At 42.0% G+C, this 18,493-nt stretch overlaps 1 protein-coding gene and 1 pseudogene across 1 annotated transcript in view; one reads left to right on the top strand and one right to left on the bottom strand.

Annotated features, from left to right (window-relative positions):
- Positions 1–14,873, top strand: part of Ube2n (ubiquitin conjugating enzyme E2 N) — a 31,105-nt gene extending 16,232 nt beyond the window's left edge. Inside the window, exons 2-4 of the mRNA XM_048418267.3 lie at positions 9,995–10,241; positions 10,407–10,547; positions 11,142–14,873. Of these exons, the coding sequence (XP_048274224.1) occupies positions 9,995–10,241; positions 10,407–10,547; positions 11,142–11,182 (429 nt within the window). The 3' untranslated portion in view covers positions 11,183–14,873. The remainder of the gene's footprint in view (positions 1–9,994; positions 10,242–10,406; positions 10,548–11,141) is intronic.
- On the bottom strand, positions 3,804–9,613 carry LOC125389654 (prolyl hydroxylase EGLN2 pseudogene; annotated as a pseudogene).
- Positions 14,874–18,493: the final 3,620 nt, after the last annotated feature.

Here is an 18,493-nt window from a genome sequence, read left to right as displayed (position 1 = left end):
TGTAAGTCCTGGAAGGCAGATTTGAGCAGATTATCAGGCTTGATGACAAATGAATTTACCTTTGAGCCATCTCATTAGCCCATGGGCTCTTAATTCTTTTCTGAAACTAAATTATGTTGTTGGCATAATTGGATTGAGTGCAGAGCTAGACCATTGTGTCTTTTCATGCTTCACCAAAAAATTGAGCTGTCCTACTTCTTTTATTCTGTTTGTTACTAGACGTATAGGTCGCACCTGTTAGGGACATCTGTAGGTACAACATTGTGCTGTGGTTGCTGCATTTGAGATCCAAATTGAGCTGAGAGAAGAACTTATAATACATTATGCTGGCTTTGGTAGCGCATAGACCGAAACTCCAACAGTACAGATAAGCTTAGAGTCGCATCATCCCTGCTCTACCTGTGAAAGTGTGATCACTAGCTCCTAAGCCAGGAAAATTGGTTTGTGGTACAGTTTGCAAAAAATGTCAGTTTATCAGTATGAAGCTGGCAGTGTCGTAGTTGCCAGCAAGTGCACACCTTAAACAGCTTTGGGGATTTTGTCTGTATAAGAATAACATTCTCCAATGTGACTAGAGTTTGGTGCTAGGAATATGACTGATTTTATTTAAATTAATCTTGTATTCTGTGAACAGGTTAATAAAACAAAAAACTTGGAAGTTGGATGTGGTGACATGTGCCTGTAATCTAGTACTTCACTTAACTGAAGCAGGGTCAGGATTTAGAGACCAGCAACTACAAATACCAAAACAATTTCATTAGCAATAAATTACTTCCTTGTTCAGATATTAAGCATTTATATATATATGTACTAGGGGTACAATCTATATATGATATTCTTCCTCTTGGCAGAAAGACTACTGAACAGTACTTAGCTTAAGAGATACTACAAAAGGGGAGTGTCCAATAACAGTTATTCATTCTAATCATTCATTCTAATAATAGAATGCTTAGTAAGTTTAGTGCCAGGGAGTCTTTGTTCAGGGTAGGCCTCAATTTTAGAAGGTGATGACTAGTGTGTAAGTTTTTGTAGCAAACATGTCCAACTAAAATTGGAATAAAATTAAGGTGTTTTGGCTATGACACCCTCCCCTTAATACTTCATTTTACCTAGATGATTTCAGCTTTGTACTATGAAATTAGTACTATCTTAAAAAGGGTTGTAAACTACGCGGAAGGTCTTTGACAAAAGACTGTAGCTGACATAATCTGTTCTTCCCCATTCAGTTCCACAGGAGTGCTTCTTTCTCCTTATTCCCAGTCTGCTATCCTCCTGTCCTACTTTGGTTTCTGTTGCTGTGGTGAACACCATGGCCAAAAGCAACTTGAGGAGGAAAGCGGGGAGCCAAGGCAGGAACTGAAGCAGGGACCATGGAGGAACAGTGCCTACTGGGTCGCTTCCCATGGCTTAGCTTGCTTTCTCATACAACCACGGACCACCCACCTGGGATTGTACTTAACTCCCCCCCTCCCCCGCCCAAGGTGAGCTAGGCCTTCCAACAGCAATCATTATTCAAGAAAATGTCCCCACAGACCTGCCTCAGGAAGTCTGAGGGAGGCATTTTCTCAATTTAGGTTCCTCTTCTCAGATAACTCGTTTGTGTCAAGTTGACAAAAAAACTAGCCAGCTTGTCCCCTTTTCACTTCTCTAATTTTAGACTATATCGTTACCAAGCAACCAAGGCAGCTTTATTTAGGTATTGTAAGCAGGAGCATCATCTGTTGCATTAGGCATCTCAATCTGCAGGAGAGTCAAAGACCAAGTAACAGGATTTAGAATTGGACAGCAGAGATTTCATTGAGCTGATGTATAGAATGTATGCATTAGATTGCTGGTGTCCAGTATAGGATGCTCCTGCTAGAACTCTTCCACTCTTTGTTGCCGTGATGGTAACTACTGTGTATACCTTCGTGAACTGGTGATGATAAAGACCAGAAAATAGTCCCTTCTTAACTCCTGTGCGCTTTACTGCCCCAGCAGGCCAGTTGGACCTTTATAGTTTAGTCTGTACCCGTGATTACCCGTGAGATTAAGAAGCCAGATGGAGTAGAGCCCAAAGCTGGATTAAGCCTTGGTTCTGCTATTTCCTGGTTTTAACTGGTTACTCTGTTCTTCATTTATTAACTGAGTATGAGGATTGAGTGAATTAATTTATGTAGAACACATCAACATTTGGCATGGATCATTGTATCCATTCTTATCTGGGAGTAGTGCATTATCCATGTCCTTATGGAGTATAAGGTGTGTAAACTATAGCAGTTGATGTGTTTAGGTATGCTTAGTTGAAAAAAGAATTGGGGATGGTAGTCAAGGAAAATAAGTGTAATTTACAAGGACATTTTGTTAGGCTTTTTCTTGTCAACGATTGGTTTAATCATAAATGCTGCTTACACTGCTTCTCTTTCTTCCTCTCCTCACCCACTCGGGCCCCTTTTGTAACAGTCCTCATGGTTGAGCTTTCCCAAGTGCTGGGATCACAGGCATTAGTCACATCTGCCTTTACCAATTGACACTTGCATTTATTTTGCATTTAATGCCATTTACTACCTGGGGTTCTTGTTATCTGATAGTTTAAAAGTTTGACAAGTGAGCCAAAAACCATTGTGCCAGTTTGAGTGCTGGTGGAGAATAGGAAAGTGGAGATGGTCTGTTTTAGACCTGAGAAACAACCTGATTATACATTCTTAACTTTGGCTCCCCCAGTGTCCATTTCTTTTTCCTTGAACCTCACAGAAGTATTGATTTAGTTTACTGGGGAGGGATAAAATTAGGGTGTAGGTTTCTGACCCATAAATAGCATCTGGCCCCACCTATTGCTTAGTACTCAAGTGGAGTAGAATACTTTCTTACCTGCTACTTACTGTACAATGAGCACAGGGCCTTTTGTTGTTGTTCTAGATCATTTGTATTTCTGGGGAATTTTGCTTGGAGACAAGGTCTGTATCCCAGGCTGACTGAATTCCTGTTACTCTAGCCTCTTCCCTCTGGTGTGTATGATACTAGGGATTGAACATCAGGACTTCCTGAATGCAAGCACTATGCCAACTGAGCCATATCTCCAGCCTCCAGATAAAACATTTTGAGAAAAGCTTTACACTAGATTAAAAATCTTCTCAGATTTAGTCCCTGGTACCAACTCTTGGAAAGAGCGTCAGTGTCTCTTTAGCCACCTAAAAACATCCAGGGGGTAGAAGAAAATGGGGCGTGTGTTGAGAGAACCATCCTTTGACTTCAGGATAAGCATATTCAGGATCCCTTTGGGGCCAGTAGCTTTTCTGGGCACAGAAGGCAAGCACATAGGGAATTGAGGGTTTAGCTTAGTTTTTGAGATTGCGATCGCTGGCGTGTTTTTGTTTTTTTCCACAGCTCTGAGGTAAATTTTTATTTCTGGGCTGGCAGGACGTCCATACCCATGTTCCTCATGGCACCTTAGTCTGCCCAAGCCATGGCAGCCCAGTCCATAAAGTGCCACAGCCAATGGGTTGGAGAGTCACTTCACATTCCAGGTTGGAGGAGTGGGGAGGAGGTATGAATATGCCCCCCCCCCAGCAGACCTTTGGTGAGGCCACATGACCTCAACCTCAATTTCTGCCTTCTCTCTGCTCAACACACAATGAACCAGACATGGCAGGTCATAGGCCACTAGCCACACCGGCCACTGCCTAGGTCACAACCTGGCCCCAAACACGGGGCAGCAGAGGTCTCTCCTTGTTGGTCCTCAGTGACCCCTATGCCCTCCACACCACACAGCACGGAGGCAAGCCAGAAGCAGCAGTAGTGACAGGTGGGGAGCCAGCACCGAGCTAGTGAGCTGCAGCTGGGCCCGGGGCTCTCCTGAAGCAGGTAGTTGTCTGTGATATAGGATCTTGGACACCTTTCTGACCCAATGCTAGCAGATACTTGTCTCTGGCTGCCGCCCGCTCCTTGGCATCAGACAGTGATGGCGTACCTGATGACATAGGCTGGTTTCACCTTATGTGGATTCCGTTGGTCAGACTAGAAAATGAGCAACCTGTCAAGTGGCTTGATGTTGGCTATCACTGGATGACTCTCAGGGAAGATCTTAACATGTACCTTAACATCCCAGTTCTGATTCAGGTAATAGATAGAGATGATGCAGCGCCTGTCAGCCCGTCAGTGGTGGGGATTGTCAACATGCCACACGTCCTGGAGCCCATTGCCCGAGTAACACGCCACTGTGGCCCTCGTGCACCCATTGAGGACTTAGTTGCTCAGCTGTACTATATGTATACACACGAGCCATGAGGACACCATGCTCCTGCAGCCTGGCTTGTGGCCTTCTACCTAGGCAACCTGGTTCCCACGAATGCTGCCCGATGGGTTCGCCCTCTGACTCATTAATAGCCCATCTCGCAGATGCCCGCTCCCCTTCAGCCAGCACAGGGCCACCCAGTGTTGCCCCCAAGAAGTTGTCCTTGATGCAGATACAATTCTAGTCCAGGGCCAGGCGTTCAGGTGCAGAAGGTTGCACTTCCTCCCTCAGCCTAGCAGTTGCTACTGATAGTGTTGTTGCTGCTGCCTCCGCCGCCACCTCTGTCACAGCACACAGCACTTTCCCCCTTGGCTTCCTGGTTCTCTTGCCTGTCCCATGGTCGCTTGCTGGGTAAAGCGGCATCCCCATCACCGTTGGCCCACTTCCGTTTGGGGGTCTGAGGCCTGGCACCCTGGGCCACCAGTCGCTGACACTCCTTGGTGACCAAGGCAGCAGTGCCTTCACTCTGCAGTGGCTACAGCTCACCACCATCCTCCCAAAGGGGGCTGGCAGTGGTAGTGGTAGCAGTGGCTGTGGTTCTGGGGGTCCCATTGCCAGCTGAGGCCTCACCAGATGATCCTGGACGGTAGCAGAAGGGAAGCAGAGGGCAGGGCTCCATCTCCATCCTGGCTCGGCTAGGCTCTGACACAGACCCTGGCAACTGAGGAAGAGCCTGATTCAGGGCCTGCAGCGGCCATGGGCTGTCCACAGCAGCAGTGTCTTCATCCCCTGGGCATGGAGGGCACTGCCTGGGCTCATGGTGTCACCCTCCTCCGCCTTCTCTTCCTCCACTTGATACAGCCAGGGGCTACTTGGCATGGTGTGAGGCAGGGCAGGCAGCAGGGGCTCCTCTAGTGCCCTGGGGGTGCTTGCTGGCCCCTAAGTCCACAGTTGTCCCTTGGAGCTTGAGAAGGGACTGGTGGGGGTAGCAAGCTTTTTCCTCCAGCCTAGGCTCCTCACAGGGCACCATGCCCTGCCCCCCACTGCCTGCTGCGCCCCCCCCCCCCCAAGCATTAGCTTTCTTAAGTGCATTTGAAATCCAGATCAGAATGGGTCCCTTTTTAGGACATACTTAAATTAGAGCTATCCTTCCCTTAGCATAGGGAAGTGACCATATGCTACAATTTGAAGAGGAGAGAAACAAGAAGACAAGCTACTGGGGTGAAGTAATGAGCTTTAAAGGGTAGTTTGTGTTTTTGTTTTGTCTGTTGATGTCTTTGTCCACTAGAGGGTGGTGTTCACTTGAAAAGTTAAAATTATTTCTTGGTAATTAACCAGTGTTTTTTGTAGTTGCCTATTTATGTGAGTCATTTTTATACACAGTGTTTTGACTGCAGGAAGCAGCAATTCTCACACGTACCTGTTAGTGACTCCAAGTCTTCTATAGTACTTTCCAATTCTTTGAAAGGAAAACAGTGATAATTTAAGTTACTCCACAAAAATTTACCTACTCATTATATTCAGTAAATTTATTCTTAATGGCATGTCAGTAATAAGATTATCTTGATTTTTTACTCTGTAGGTGATAGCATCTTGTAGCTAAGGGACAGGTGAGAATTGATATTTGTGCTTAGTTTAAAGTACAACCCGAATTTGTGAAGGCTCAGTATGAAAAAAGATTTAAACCGTTCTGTTAGTTATTTTATACTGATGCATGTTGAGATAGTATTTATATTGATAGCATGTTCAGATAGTATTTTGAATATATTGGGTTAATGATTGGATAAAGATATTAGAAGTTTATTTTTCACATAAATTACTATTCTAAGAACAGTGAGTTTGTGTGTGTTCTCTTAGCTAGTAGAGTCACTTGCCTGATGACCTGAGTTCCTTGGAACTCACACGGTGGAAGGAAAGAATCAACTTCCACATGTTGTCTCTCTGACTTTCAAAGTAAACAAACAGCTGCTTAAAAATACTATGTTTTGCCAGTTGGATTAAAATTAAAATTGTGCACCAGTTTTAATCCCAGCACTTGGGAGGCTAAAGTAGGTTGATCTCCGAATTAGAGACCAGTTTGGTCTACATAAGACCCTGTCTCAAAATGAAACAAAAATATTTTTGTGTGTTGGGAGGCGTTTTTCCGTGTGTCTCAGTAAAATACAAATGTAAATTTCATTTCATATGGGTATCTTAAACTTTGAAATTTTTCCACTTATGATTTGAAGTATGACAGGAAAATTGGCAAATTTATTTTTCTTTCACAATTTTACCTATAGATGAAGGTTTTTGTTGCCTTATAAAACAGTCTCACTGTGTAGCCTTGGCTGGCCTAGAGCTCAGAAAGATGTGCCTGCCTCTGGCTCCCAAGTGCATGGATTAAAGGTGTGTGCCACCAGAGCACTGGGGAAAAAATGTTTGAGAGAGGAAAAAAAAAGATGTTTTCCTTAATTCCTTAGTGAAAAGGTAAAAGCTGTGTTAGAGTGGAGTTGACAGTGCTTTCCCAACTTGCACAAAACCTTTGTTCCCAAGCATATTAGCTGGGCATGGAAGCACAGGCCTGTAACCCCAGAACTTGGAAGTAGAGGCAAGAAAATCACAAGTTCAAGGTCATCCTTGACTACGTGAGACCTTGCCCCAAATCAGGAGTATAGGAAGGGGGAGAAAAAACATTGACAGTGAAAGTTTGTAATTTCAGTAAATTTTTTTAAGGTATGAAAATTGCTTACATGAATTTTCTGCACTTGGGAGTCAGAGGCAGGCAAATTTGTGTAAGTTCAAGTCCAGCTTGGTCTACAGAGTAAGTCTCAGAACATCCAGGGCCACACACAGAAACCCTGTCTTGAAACAGCAAAAACCAAAAAGAGTTTATTTTTGTCGTTATATATGTACATCTGTGTGCATGTCTCTGGGTGCCCACAGAGTCCAAAAGAGGGAATTGGAGCCCTTGGAAATAGTGACAGATGGTTGAGTGCTGGGAATCAAACTCTGGTGTTAAGCAAGATCAGCAAGTGCTCTTAACCTTGGAGAGTGTGAAGTCTGCAGGCACACACCGCACACCCCAGTAATGCATTCTTTGGGAAGAGTGCCTGACTTAGGGTAGGTAAACTGATGACATATGTGTGAATGTGGCATCTGACAAAGATGAAGAGTGATTTTGGAGCTATTTTAGGATCTGGTCTTGGTGGTCGCTTGTTAGAGCTTTAAATAGCTGCTACTATGTCTAATCAGGGAGTGGTGCCTTAGATTTTTGGACCCTGTCCCCTTTTTCCAGCTTCTCTTGTCATGGAAACCTGGGATAAAACAAGGTTGAGGGAGGGCCAAAATAAATGTTACCATCTAGTTCTTTTTCATGTCTTTGCTCCTACATTGATCTTTACTACCCCCCCCCCCCCCCTTAAAGGAAAGGTCAAGCTCTTGTGTTTCCTGGGGAAAGGAATGGTGTGGTTTCTGAAGTGGAAGTATACTTAGTAGGTTGAGGAATTGTAAGGATTGAACCAAGAGGTTGGGTGGAGGATAGCTGAAGGGGAATTGGAAAGGTAGGCAGAGTGCAGAAGTCTATTGCAAGGCTTTGACTTTTAAATATGTGTGAAAGGTAGACCCAGGAAGTAAAAGAAAGCAAGGTTGAGGTGAAAAGCCGGGGGAGGAGGTAGTACATAGGTTATTTTAGTCTGTGCTCGAGAGCTGGTGAAGGCTTGAGCGGAGGTGCAGGAAGGTGAGAAACAGCATAGTCATCGGTAGACTTCTGGAATCTTTTCTGTCTTTGCTGGGGACCCAACCCAGGGCGGTACACATATTCTTTCTTGCTCTTGAGCATTACCTCAGTGAGACTTGGAAGTTTAAATCAGATTAGATAGTTAGCCTACAGGAGAAGATGGATCAGTGATGGGTTAACTGACATAGGGAATATTAATATTTGGGGAAGATCAGAAAGTTGAGTTTGGGTTGCTGTGCTAGTCCATTTTCTTTCATTGTACTAAAGTGTTAAAGCTGAGTACTTAGAAAGAAAGGAATTTTAGCTCACATTTAGAGGCTGAAAGTGCAAGATCAGACAGTGTTTTGCTTTCATGAGGACCTTTCCCACTGTGTTACGACATGGCAGACAAGCTGGAATATAAAATGGTCATGTGCAGAAGAAGACGAGCTTGTGGCTTCACTTTATAACAGTCTGTTGTGAGGAGAGCCAGCTTCGTTACCTCCACCTGCTAGGAAAAATATCATGAAATTTGAATAGTTTGAGGAAAGGTCAAAAAAGGAAAACTCATTCAAGAGAGATGTTGGCACTGTGTTCATGTTGAGGTGAGGAGAGAGCTGTGCTCTAATGGAGAAGGTGGCCTTGGCAAAATGCTCTGGTAGGAACAAGTGAGAAGCCCAGCAGCATGTGGGGAGGCGTGCAGGTGGCATCGTGGAAACTTAAAGATGTTTACCTTCTCATGAAGTAGGCAGCGGAGCATCAATCTAAAGCAGGGGTGAAGATGGGTATTTTGAGGTTTAATAGCCATGGAAAATAGAAGGTGGTATGATTATTGGGGAGCATTAAAGGCTCTTCACGGAGTGTCAGTTTTAGGCTTATCAGTGTAGATCAATGCACCCTGCCTTGTATCCTCCATCCCTTACCTCTCTTCCCTTTTAGGTGCCCTAGATAGTTTTATTTTTATTTTTTTCTTTCTTTCTTTCTGTCTGTCTGTCTGTCTATCTATCTATCTATCGATTTTTGGCTTTTTGAGACAAAGTTTGTCTGTAGCTTTGGAGCCTGTCCTAGAACACTCTCCAGGCTGGTTTTGAACTCAAAGAGATCCACCTGCTTATGCCTCCTGAGTACTGGGATTAAAAGCGTGTGCCACCACAACCCCGCTTGCCCTCGACATGTTTTTGTCTCTTCCTCCAAAGACCTCACTAGGGATTATACTCTCTAGGTCTGGTTGACGTTGAACTCAAGAGATCTGCTCAAGTACTGGGATCCGAGTGTGCTATTGCCACCACACCTGGTTTCCTAGACTTGTTCTCATCTCCAGTACTTGAGTATAGTGAGCTGTCTGTGTATATAGGTTCCACCAGATGCAGATGGAAAAAATCCTGTGGGAGGAAAGTATGTCTTTATTGAACATAAAAAAGAATTTTGTCATTGTTGCTTAGTTTGTGTACTAGCTACTTACATAACACTTACATTGTATTAGGCACTGCAAATTCAGAGATGGTTTGAATATATAAAAAGATTTCTGTACTTTAAATACCGAACTATTTTATGTAAGAGATTTGAGAATCCAGAGATTTTGATAATCTTAAACATTCTAGACATAGTTGGCTTTTAAATACAAAAAATGATCAATTTATTTAGAAGGGGAGAGTTCAGCGGCTTGGGTTTTAGTAAAGTTTAAAACAAGTGGCCTTACGGTACATTGTAACAATCCTGGTGTCATTTTTCTTAATTTTTCAATTTTCTGGCTATCTGGAACTCACTGTGAAGATCAGGCTGACCTCAAACTTAGAGATCCATTTGCACCTGCCTCCCAAGTACTGGAATTAAAGGCATGCACCACCACACCCAGTTTAAACCGCCTTTTTAGCATTTATTATTGGGGTGTTGTGTGTGTGCCTGTGCATGACATAGTATTTTGGCATGGTTTGGGGGTCAAATAAACATTCTCTTTTTTTTTGAATTTTACGTTTGATAAATAATGTTTCACTGGGAGATTCTGTCTAATTAAAAAGGATGAACTTTTAATTTTGGTATCTAGTGAAATGACATTTGTTTCACGAGTGTTTGTTTTTCTGTTGTAGGAGACCCAGCGTTTGCTGGCAGAACCAGTTCCTGGCATTAAAGCAGAACCAGATGAGAGCAACGCCCGTTATTTTCATGTGGTCATTGCTGGCCCCCAGGATTCCCCCTTTGAGGGAGGGACTTTTAAACTTGAACTATTCCTTCCAGAAGAATACCCAATGGCAGCACCTAAAGTACGTTTCATGACCAAAATTTATCATCCTAATGTAGACAAGTTGGGAAGAATATGTTTAGATATTTTGAAAGGTAAGTATTGTTTGTCACCCTACGCTATATTACTATGTCGTCTCTGTCTTAAGCATTCCATATTTAGAATCTAAACACTGTAATCTCATTTTATGCTAACACCAATGTGTGGGAGGGAAGTTTTTCATGCTTTATTATATTATATTGGGCCTGTTACCTTCATAGATAAATGGTCCCCAGCACTGCAGATTCGCACAGTTCTGCTATCAATCCAGGCTTTGTTAAGTGCTCCTAATCCAGATGATCCGTTAGCAAATGATGTAGCCGAGCAGTGGAAGACCAATGAAGCCCAAGCCATAGAAACAGGTACTTCATATTTATTCTTTATCTGCTTCTGCTTTTCAAAACAAGTCTGTTGTCATTCGATTTTTTTTTTTAAAATGAGCTCAGATTAAAAATAATCTAGAAAAGGTGATTTTGCACTGTGGGTTTAACCACATGGATCTCACAGTGGGTATCTACTGTACCAGCAGTATGTGAAGAGATAGAAAGCTTGCAGCTGTTTTGTACTATTTTTATGGTCCACTTAAAATACATAGCAGTTTGTAGAGTATGGAATCAACAGACTTCTTCCTGCTGCAGTTACAACAAAACCAGTGAGGAACATTATCAGCTATTCAGAAGGGAAAGCTACAACAATGCAGTCCATCTGTTGAATTTTATGAAAGGTTTGGAGCTAGTCTGGTCTAAATAGTGAGAACCTTAGAAAACAATTGTACTGCTTTGGTGATAAGACATTCAGAAAACTGATTATGATCCAGTTTATAGGAGGTGCTATGAATTTAGGAGGGTATTTATAGTATAGTATTTCTACAAATTGTGCTTGTTTGCTGGTTATGGTGTTTGGAAATCTAATGAACTAAGTAAACTAACAATTGCTTATTTGTTTTTAATCTACAGCGAGAGCATGGACTAGGCTATATGCCATGAATAATATTTAAGTCGATCAGATCATCAAGTGTACATCACTTCTCCTGTTCTGCCAAGACTCTTCCTTTTTTTGTTTGCATTTAATGGACACAGTCTTAGAAACATTACAGAATAAAAGCCCAGGCATTTTCATCTTTGGTGATTACATGCACATTAGCAAATCTATGTCTTGTCCTGATTCACTGTTGTAAAGCATGAGCAGAGGCTAGAAGTGTCATCCGGGTTGTTGTGAAGTGTTTAAAAGCAGTGACTCTGCTTGGATTCATTTCCCCATCATGGTTTAAGTACAAAGCACTGTGAATGAAGGTAGTTGTCAGGGTTAGCTGCCAAGGGTATGGGTGTTTTTATTTTATTTTTTAGGGGGAAAGTTTTATTTTAATTTTATGTTTTCCTTTCTCCCTCCCCCTCTTATGGGATCTAATTGCAGTGGTTAAATGCAGCTAACCAGTTTCTTAGAATATGCTCTCTAGCCAGGTCTAACTTTAGACGCTGTAGATGGACAAGCTTGATTGTCTGAACCAAAATGGGAACATTAAATAAACATCACAGCCCTCACTAATAACATTGTGACTTTGCTGTCAAGTGTAGATTCTCTGCCCCATCCCCCCAAAAGAAGAAGAAAAAGAAGAAGAAGAAAAAGCTTGTGACCATTTTGTATGGCTTGTCTGGAAACTTCTGTAAATCTTATGTTTTAGTAAAATATTTTTTGTTATTCTACTTTGCCTTTGTACAGTTTATTTTACTGTGTTTATTTCGCTTTCCCGATGTGACAATCGTATTTAAAATTTAAACAGATGGAACATTCTGTTTTGGTATTCTTCATTTGACAAATTGATTGGCAAATGGAGAATTTTACCAGTTTGTTTCACTGGTGCAGATTTGTGATAGGATTTTACTGAATGAGTATTTATAAACTGGCTCTGAGCATGCATGAAGCATCAGTATCTGTCCTTTTTTCTAAAACCTCCTAGTTTTAAATAAATGTTTCCTAATTTAATTAGGTGATCATTGGTGTCTTGCCATGCTTGAAAGTTGGGCGTGCCCAACAGTCACAATGAAAATGACAAGTGGATGTCATAGAGGACTCATATGGAGCCTCAGATGGAGGTTATGACTTTTCTCTTGGTTCTTGTCTGGAAACCTGTGTGTATTGTTTGTGCTACTAGGAAGCCAGCTGAGCCTTGTGGAGGCAGTTTTGAGTCTTGCAGATCTAATGAGTGAATCCCAAGCAACCAGCTTACAGGAGGCTTGTTAGCTCTTCAGTTCCTGTGCATTGCTTTGAGAATTCCCTCCCTCCCTTCCCCCCTTCCTTCCCCCTTCCTTTCCTCCTTCCTTTCCTTCCTTCCTTCCTTCCTTCCTTCCTTCCTTCCTTCCTTCCTTCCTTCCTTCCTTCCTTCATTTTTGTTTTTGAGGGCATGTTTCTTTCTGTGTAACCTTTCCTGTCCTAGAACACACAATATAGACCAGGCTAGCCTCCAACTCAGAGACCCAGTTGCCTCTGCTAGGATTATAAAGGCCACCATGCCCAGCTATTTCTTTTTATCTTTTAATTTGGTATTAGTAATAATTTTCTTCCCATGTGAAATCATCCTTTTCCACCTTTTTCCACATTGACTTTCTGATTGTTGTTATTTTTAAGTCATAACCAGGTAAATGCTAACCTTACTGTCAGGATCTTTGTCTCCTGCAGTGGATATTGTTGCCCATCTGCATTTTCCCCACCTCATAACTTCTGGAGTTTCTTCAGAATGTGGTGTATTTTATTGTGTTCCTATGTACGATAAAGAATTATCTATTAAAATTACATTTTCAACATATAAGAGCTTTTGATGACTGGTAACTGGATCTTTCCACATAAATGCATTTCGTTAACAAATATTGTTTAGAATAAAATTGTTCATGGCCCTATCTGATACTGTAAATGTTCAAACTCTATACGCAGATGTTACAATTCTTGGGTAGAGGGCATCTTTGACCACAACTAAGAAAGCTCTCTCTCAAAAACAAAACGGAACAAAGAAAAAAAAAACCCAAACCACCTGAACAGGACTTGAAGTAATTAGCCATCAGGCAGCCAGAACTGCCTCTGGTCACAGCTGGTGTCACACAGTGACTTACACGTTACCCACACATAGGGTTCAAGTATGCACTGAGGTTTTAGTTCTTCCATTTTATATCATGATTTTCTGATTTCATGCATCACTTTTTTTTTTTTTGTAATCCCCATTGTTTTGATGAGACTTGTACTCAACTTGTTTTAAGAAGCCAGAACCATCATATATGCCTGGACTTTTCTTTAAAGACTAATAATAGGCCACATGTCAAGGTAGAATTCTAGCCACTACATCTGGCCCATGGTTTCTTAGCCAACACTGAATGGTTAAAAATGGTTTGAGTTACATGTCAGTATTCCAGAAACTCAGGATATTCACACAGAACTAGTTTGCAACATTTGAATGCTCTGACGATGTGGCAGTAGTAGATTGAGCCACCGTATCTCGGGAGCCTACTGGCAGGAACCGAGTAGCAGAAACCCACGAGGGTAACATGTATCACTCTCCTTTCTGTTAGAGTTGGTTGAAGTCATTCCCAGCCTACCTGTTCCCATGTGTGGACCTGTTTTCTTATAAACCTTTGTAGCCCCAGCTGAAGGAGGAAATTCACTTGACAAGTTCACTGGTTGGGCATGTGGATGTGAATTAATAGCTTGGACATTTTTCTTGAAGGGACAATGGGAACAATAGGCTTGGGCACAGCACAATAGTGGAGCTCTTGTCCTGGGGAAAGGCAGTGTAGGACTCAGGCCAGACAGACACCTGCAGACTGCATAGAGAGCTCTTCCCCAACTGGCATCTTGAAATCAATTTTGAAGCCCTGGCCAGGGATTCTCATCCTTCCTAATGATACAACCTTTTAGTATAGTTCTTCATGTTGTGGTGACCCCCAGCCATTAAAATTATTTTCTTTGATACTTAATAACTGCAATTGTGCTGTTAATGTAATGCAAATATTTGTGTTTTCTGATGATCTTAGGTGACCCCCAGGAAAGGGCTTGCCACTCAGAGGTTTAGAACCACTGCCCTGAGGTGTAATTTGAGCTTTGTGGTTTGGTTCTGCTTTGTCACCTGTTTTTCCGCTCACTGTGAGACTAGATACTCTTGGTTCTCTCAGATCTTAAGTCTTCTGCATATAATACTGAAAACCTTACACTAGACCAGGAATGTACTTGTAAGATAAGTCTCAGTGCAAATTGCTATATTAAAACCACACAGATGCTGTGGTCAGCATTTCTCGAGGGCGATGAAGAACATCGGGTGTCCTGTAAGATAGCTTGTGTCCAGTCAGCCAGGTAGACCCAAGTGGTGCCGTATGACATTCTGACAGTTTTGGCGACTACATCAGTTTGTATTACTGCAGCAGCAGAGTTTTAGAACACCGTATAGGAAAGCTGGCCACATACAAATTACAAAATGAGATGAGAAATTGGGTACCTAACTCAGTATTCCATAAGAAATGTTATATTTTATTGGAATGTATTTCTGGTTTTGGGAACATCGTTTTGTTTAGCTACAAAGCATGCAGCCTATCCTAAAGAACTCTATCAGGGTTTATATTTTAAGTAACACAAAAGGAAAACATGTTGAATGTAATAATTTCAAAGAAGTATAAATAATAAAAATCTATACCCATTGGATGTGATAATTTGTCTATTTCCTTCACTCTGCACCCTCCTCTTCATTGTTTCTCTGATACCGAGGCTGGGAATAGTGTTTGTTCTAAGAATAAGCCTTTGCCGCTACACATTTTTGTGGTGGTGCCGAGGCTTGAACCCAGGACCTTTATTGCACGTTTAGGCAAGTACTATTATGGATCTTCATTCCAGTCCTGTCAACCATTTGTTTATAGGACAAAATCTTTTAAAAGATGAGAAAAGATATGCAAGTTTAACATAGGCCTTAAGGAACCTGCCATCTTATTGCTGGAATTTAGCCAATGGCATTGGCCTGGAAGGTACTAAAATGGGGAAAAGGCTAGGTTTAGTGGCTATGCCTTCCAGCGTTGAACTCAAACCATCTCTGGCCTCAGGAGGTTACTTGTAGCTTGATTTTCATGTGCTGAAAATATTTGGTAGGTCATGTCTTTAAATTTTTATTTGAAATAACATCAGTGCAAGAAACTAGGGAAAAATGCTATAAAACTTTGGATTTTAGGAATGTACTTTTGGCTACTAAATTCACTTGTCATGAAAGCTTGTATGTAAGTGAACTGCGGGCTCAAGGAGCCCACTCCAGGGCTAGCCAGGCAGGCATGAGCATATGCTTTATTGAAGTGATTGGGAATACTATCCTTCATGACCACAAAGATTCTGTTCTTTTGAGGTGGCTTCTTTGTGTAGTCCTGGCCATTGAGATTTGCTTGCCTCTTGAGTGCTGGGGATCCTGCTGGCTCAGGATCGTTCTGGAACAAGACTGGCCTGACTCAAGGCAAGATCCACTTCATTTGCCTCTGTTAGAATTAAAGGTGTGTGCCATTGTGCCTGGTTCTAGCTCAAATTCTTCAGGATCCAACTCAGGACAACTTTGGTTTTGTTTCTACTCAGTTGCTTTCTACTGGTTTTTGTTCTGAGACAGGCTGCCATTAGCCTAGGCTAGTCTGGCTGTCTCTGCCATCCCATGCTGGATTACTGTCACAACCTGGCTTTTCACATGGCTTCTGGAGACAGATGTGGGTCCCATGCTTGCTTAGCAGACACATTACCGACCGGACTATCTCCCTGTAAAGTTTATGTGTGTAGGTGCCTGCCTATAGAGGCCACATTAGTTGGCTCCCCCCTGCAGCTGGATTTGCAGGCAGTTATCTGTGTAGTCCAACTCAGATTCCCTTTGCTGGGATTAAAGGTGTGCATTACCCTCCATACCCAGCCCAAACTTCTGTTTAACAGTCTTATTAGCTGTCTTAGAACTTGTTCTGTAGCCTTGTGAGTGCTGGGATTAAAGGTGTGCACTGCCGCCACCTGGGCCCTCCAAAACTGATCTAATCGTTGGTCAAAAGTATAAAGCTGATGTTCTGATTACTTTTCTAGTTATTTAAATACTATGAACTAAAAGATTGGCAACACTTTCGTGATAGCTCCTTCGAACTCCCTGATCCCAGTCACTCACAAACGAAGAACACAAGTCCTTGGTATGTGAGGTTCAATAAACAGTAGAGGTTTGACTGTAGGTGCCAGGCAGGTTCTCAGAGGTAGGGATGGTGGAGCTGGAGTTACAGAGGTTATGGGCCTCTCTTATGTGGGTGCTGGAAACCAAGGTCTGTCCCTTTGGAAGAGCAGCAAACACTGTAACCCAAGTCATCTCTAGTCTCCTGGGCAAAGCATGCAGCTGACACAAATTTTCAGAAAGCTGATTAACTCTGAAAACACTACTTATGCTATAAAAAAATAAATCCACACAAATTATGTTTCCATTTTTATTTGATGTTTCCAAATGTAAAAAAGTCAAGATTCTTACACCAGTTAGAATGAGACCATCTCTACAAGACCATGCAAAGCAATCTTCCTTTTCTGCTTCCTACAGTGTGATTGACAAAGAACTGGATGGCACGTGCTTGGTGGGAAAACGCCATTTCTTTACAAAAGCCCCACACAGGGCAGTTGCTACTTTTCTGCAATAACAACTTATTTTCTGGTTTTTGTTTGTGTGTGTTTGTTTTACTTAGGAGGCACAGGAACTGAAGAATTTAGCTGCCCATTTTCATTCAGCTACTTCCCGAATAAGCACAGACAGACAGCAGTTTCAGCACTGCACACTGCAGAGGGCTGAGATAGCAGACACCACTTTTAGGAGATCCAACTAATTCTTAAGAGAACTGAATCGCCTTAGTTCTTTTCCTCTACAATCCTGCTGGCCTGAGTTCCAGGATAGCAATGCGGAGCCCTCGGCGACACTGAAAACTGAGGCTGCATTCTGAAAATTCTTTGCTACTTGCATAGACTAAAGATAGTTGGTTTGCTAAATGGCACTGAAGAAAATCCTGACCCAGGTGACATGGCTTAGTCCACATGTTTCTGACCGAAGAAATTATACAACAATATTTATAGGCTAACTTTTAAAGAGATGGCTGACATTAATACTGTACATATTTTACATGGCAATACACAGTCCAAGAGTTTATAAAATAAGTTCATGCACGGTTACCTCTGAGAATATCATGTACATATAAACCCCCAAGCACTGGTGATAGTTTGTTAGCTGGAAGCAGTACTCTATACAAAGCAGTCCAGTTTCTCTGTTGTGTTTAGTACATAGAGAAATTGCAGAGATTTGTGGGGGAGGGGGAAAGGTCTATTGGCAACTGATAGAAAATGTCAATCTGTAGGTTTTAAAATGTTTCCTTTATAAAAAACAAAAGACCAGAATACACGACCTGTACAGAGAAAAATATAAAAGGTCTGAACGATCATGTGTGACCACACTACATAATTCAGAGTGAATGCGAATGCTACTGGTTGAGTTTTTCTGCTTTTTTTTTTTTGACAGCATTAATTTGTAAACTAACGTTTTTATTTAGTTTCGCTGCATTTGTGGCACAAGCTCATCTTCAAAACCAGTTTTCCTTTCACGGAAGGACCATTTTCAGCAGCGATTACATTTTAAAGGTTTAAAAGTTACAGAACAAAATATCTTAATGTACTTCCCTGTTTTATACTTGCCAATTAGAATATTTACAAAACGTTAACAATGGCTACATAAAGAATGATCTTTTCCTTTTCCTCATCACACATCTGTCGAAGGCTTTTCTTTCCCTCTTCCCTTCTGACCTCACGGAGGAAGTACAGCAATTTCATGCCAGGTTCTCTTTCACAGGATGACTGACTTCAAGCCAAGACACTTGGCTCCTAGGTTCTAGTTCCCCCCAGGTAACTGACGTGACAGACCACTCACCGACACTCATACAACGGGAAATATACTTTCAAATGTGCTCTCTGGCTTAGGCCTGCAATGGCTGAACAGGAATGGCCATTTGATTAGCAGCCATCACTGACTGGGACTGAAGGCTAGGTTATAACCCTGCGGTACACTGACAGTTTAACTGGAGATGTCACTAAATCTGAAAATGCATTTAAGGGCAGTCTCCATTGAGGGAAATGTGGCCATAATATACTCTATGTTAAAAGGATTAGAAAGGGAACTGGCAACTGAGCATGCTAAATAAATTTCTATAAATACATTTTCAGGATGAGAGACGCTCAACCACATGCAAGTTGCTGACAGTATTTCCCTAAAACGATGAGTTTTCTATATTTTATATTGAATTACTAC

The sequence above is a fragment of the Myodes glareolus genome, chromosome 26, assembly GCF_982192425.1.
Source record: "Myodes glareolus chromosome 26, mMyoGla1.1, whole genome shotgun sequence".
NCBI lineage: Eukaryota > Metazoa > Chordata > Mammalia > Rodentia > Cricetidae > Myodes > Myodes glareolus.
Note: the sequence above shows the minus strand (reverse complement) of the source record. Positions and strands in the feature narration are given on the sequence as shown.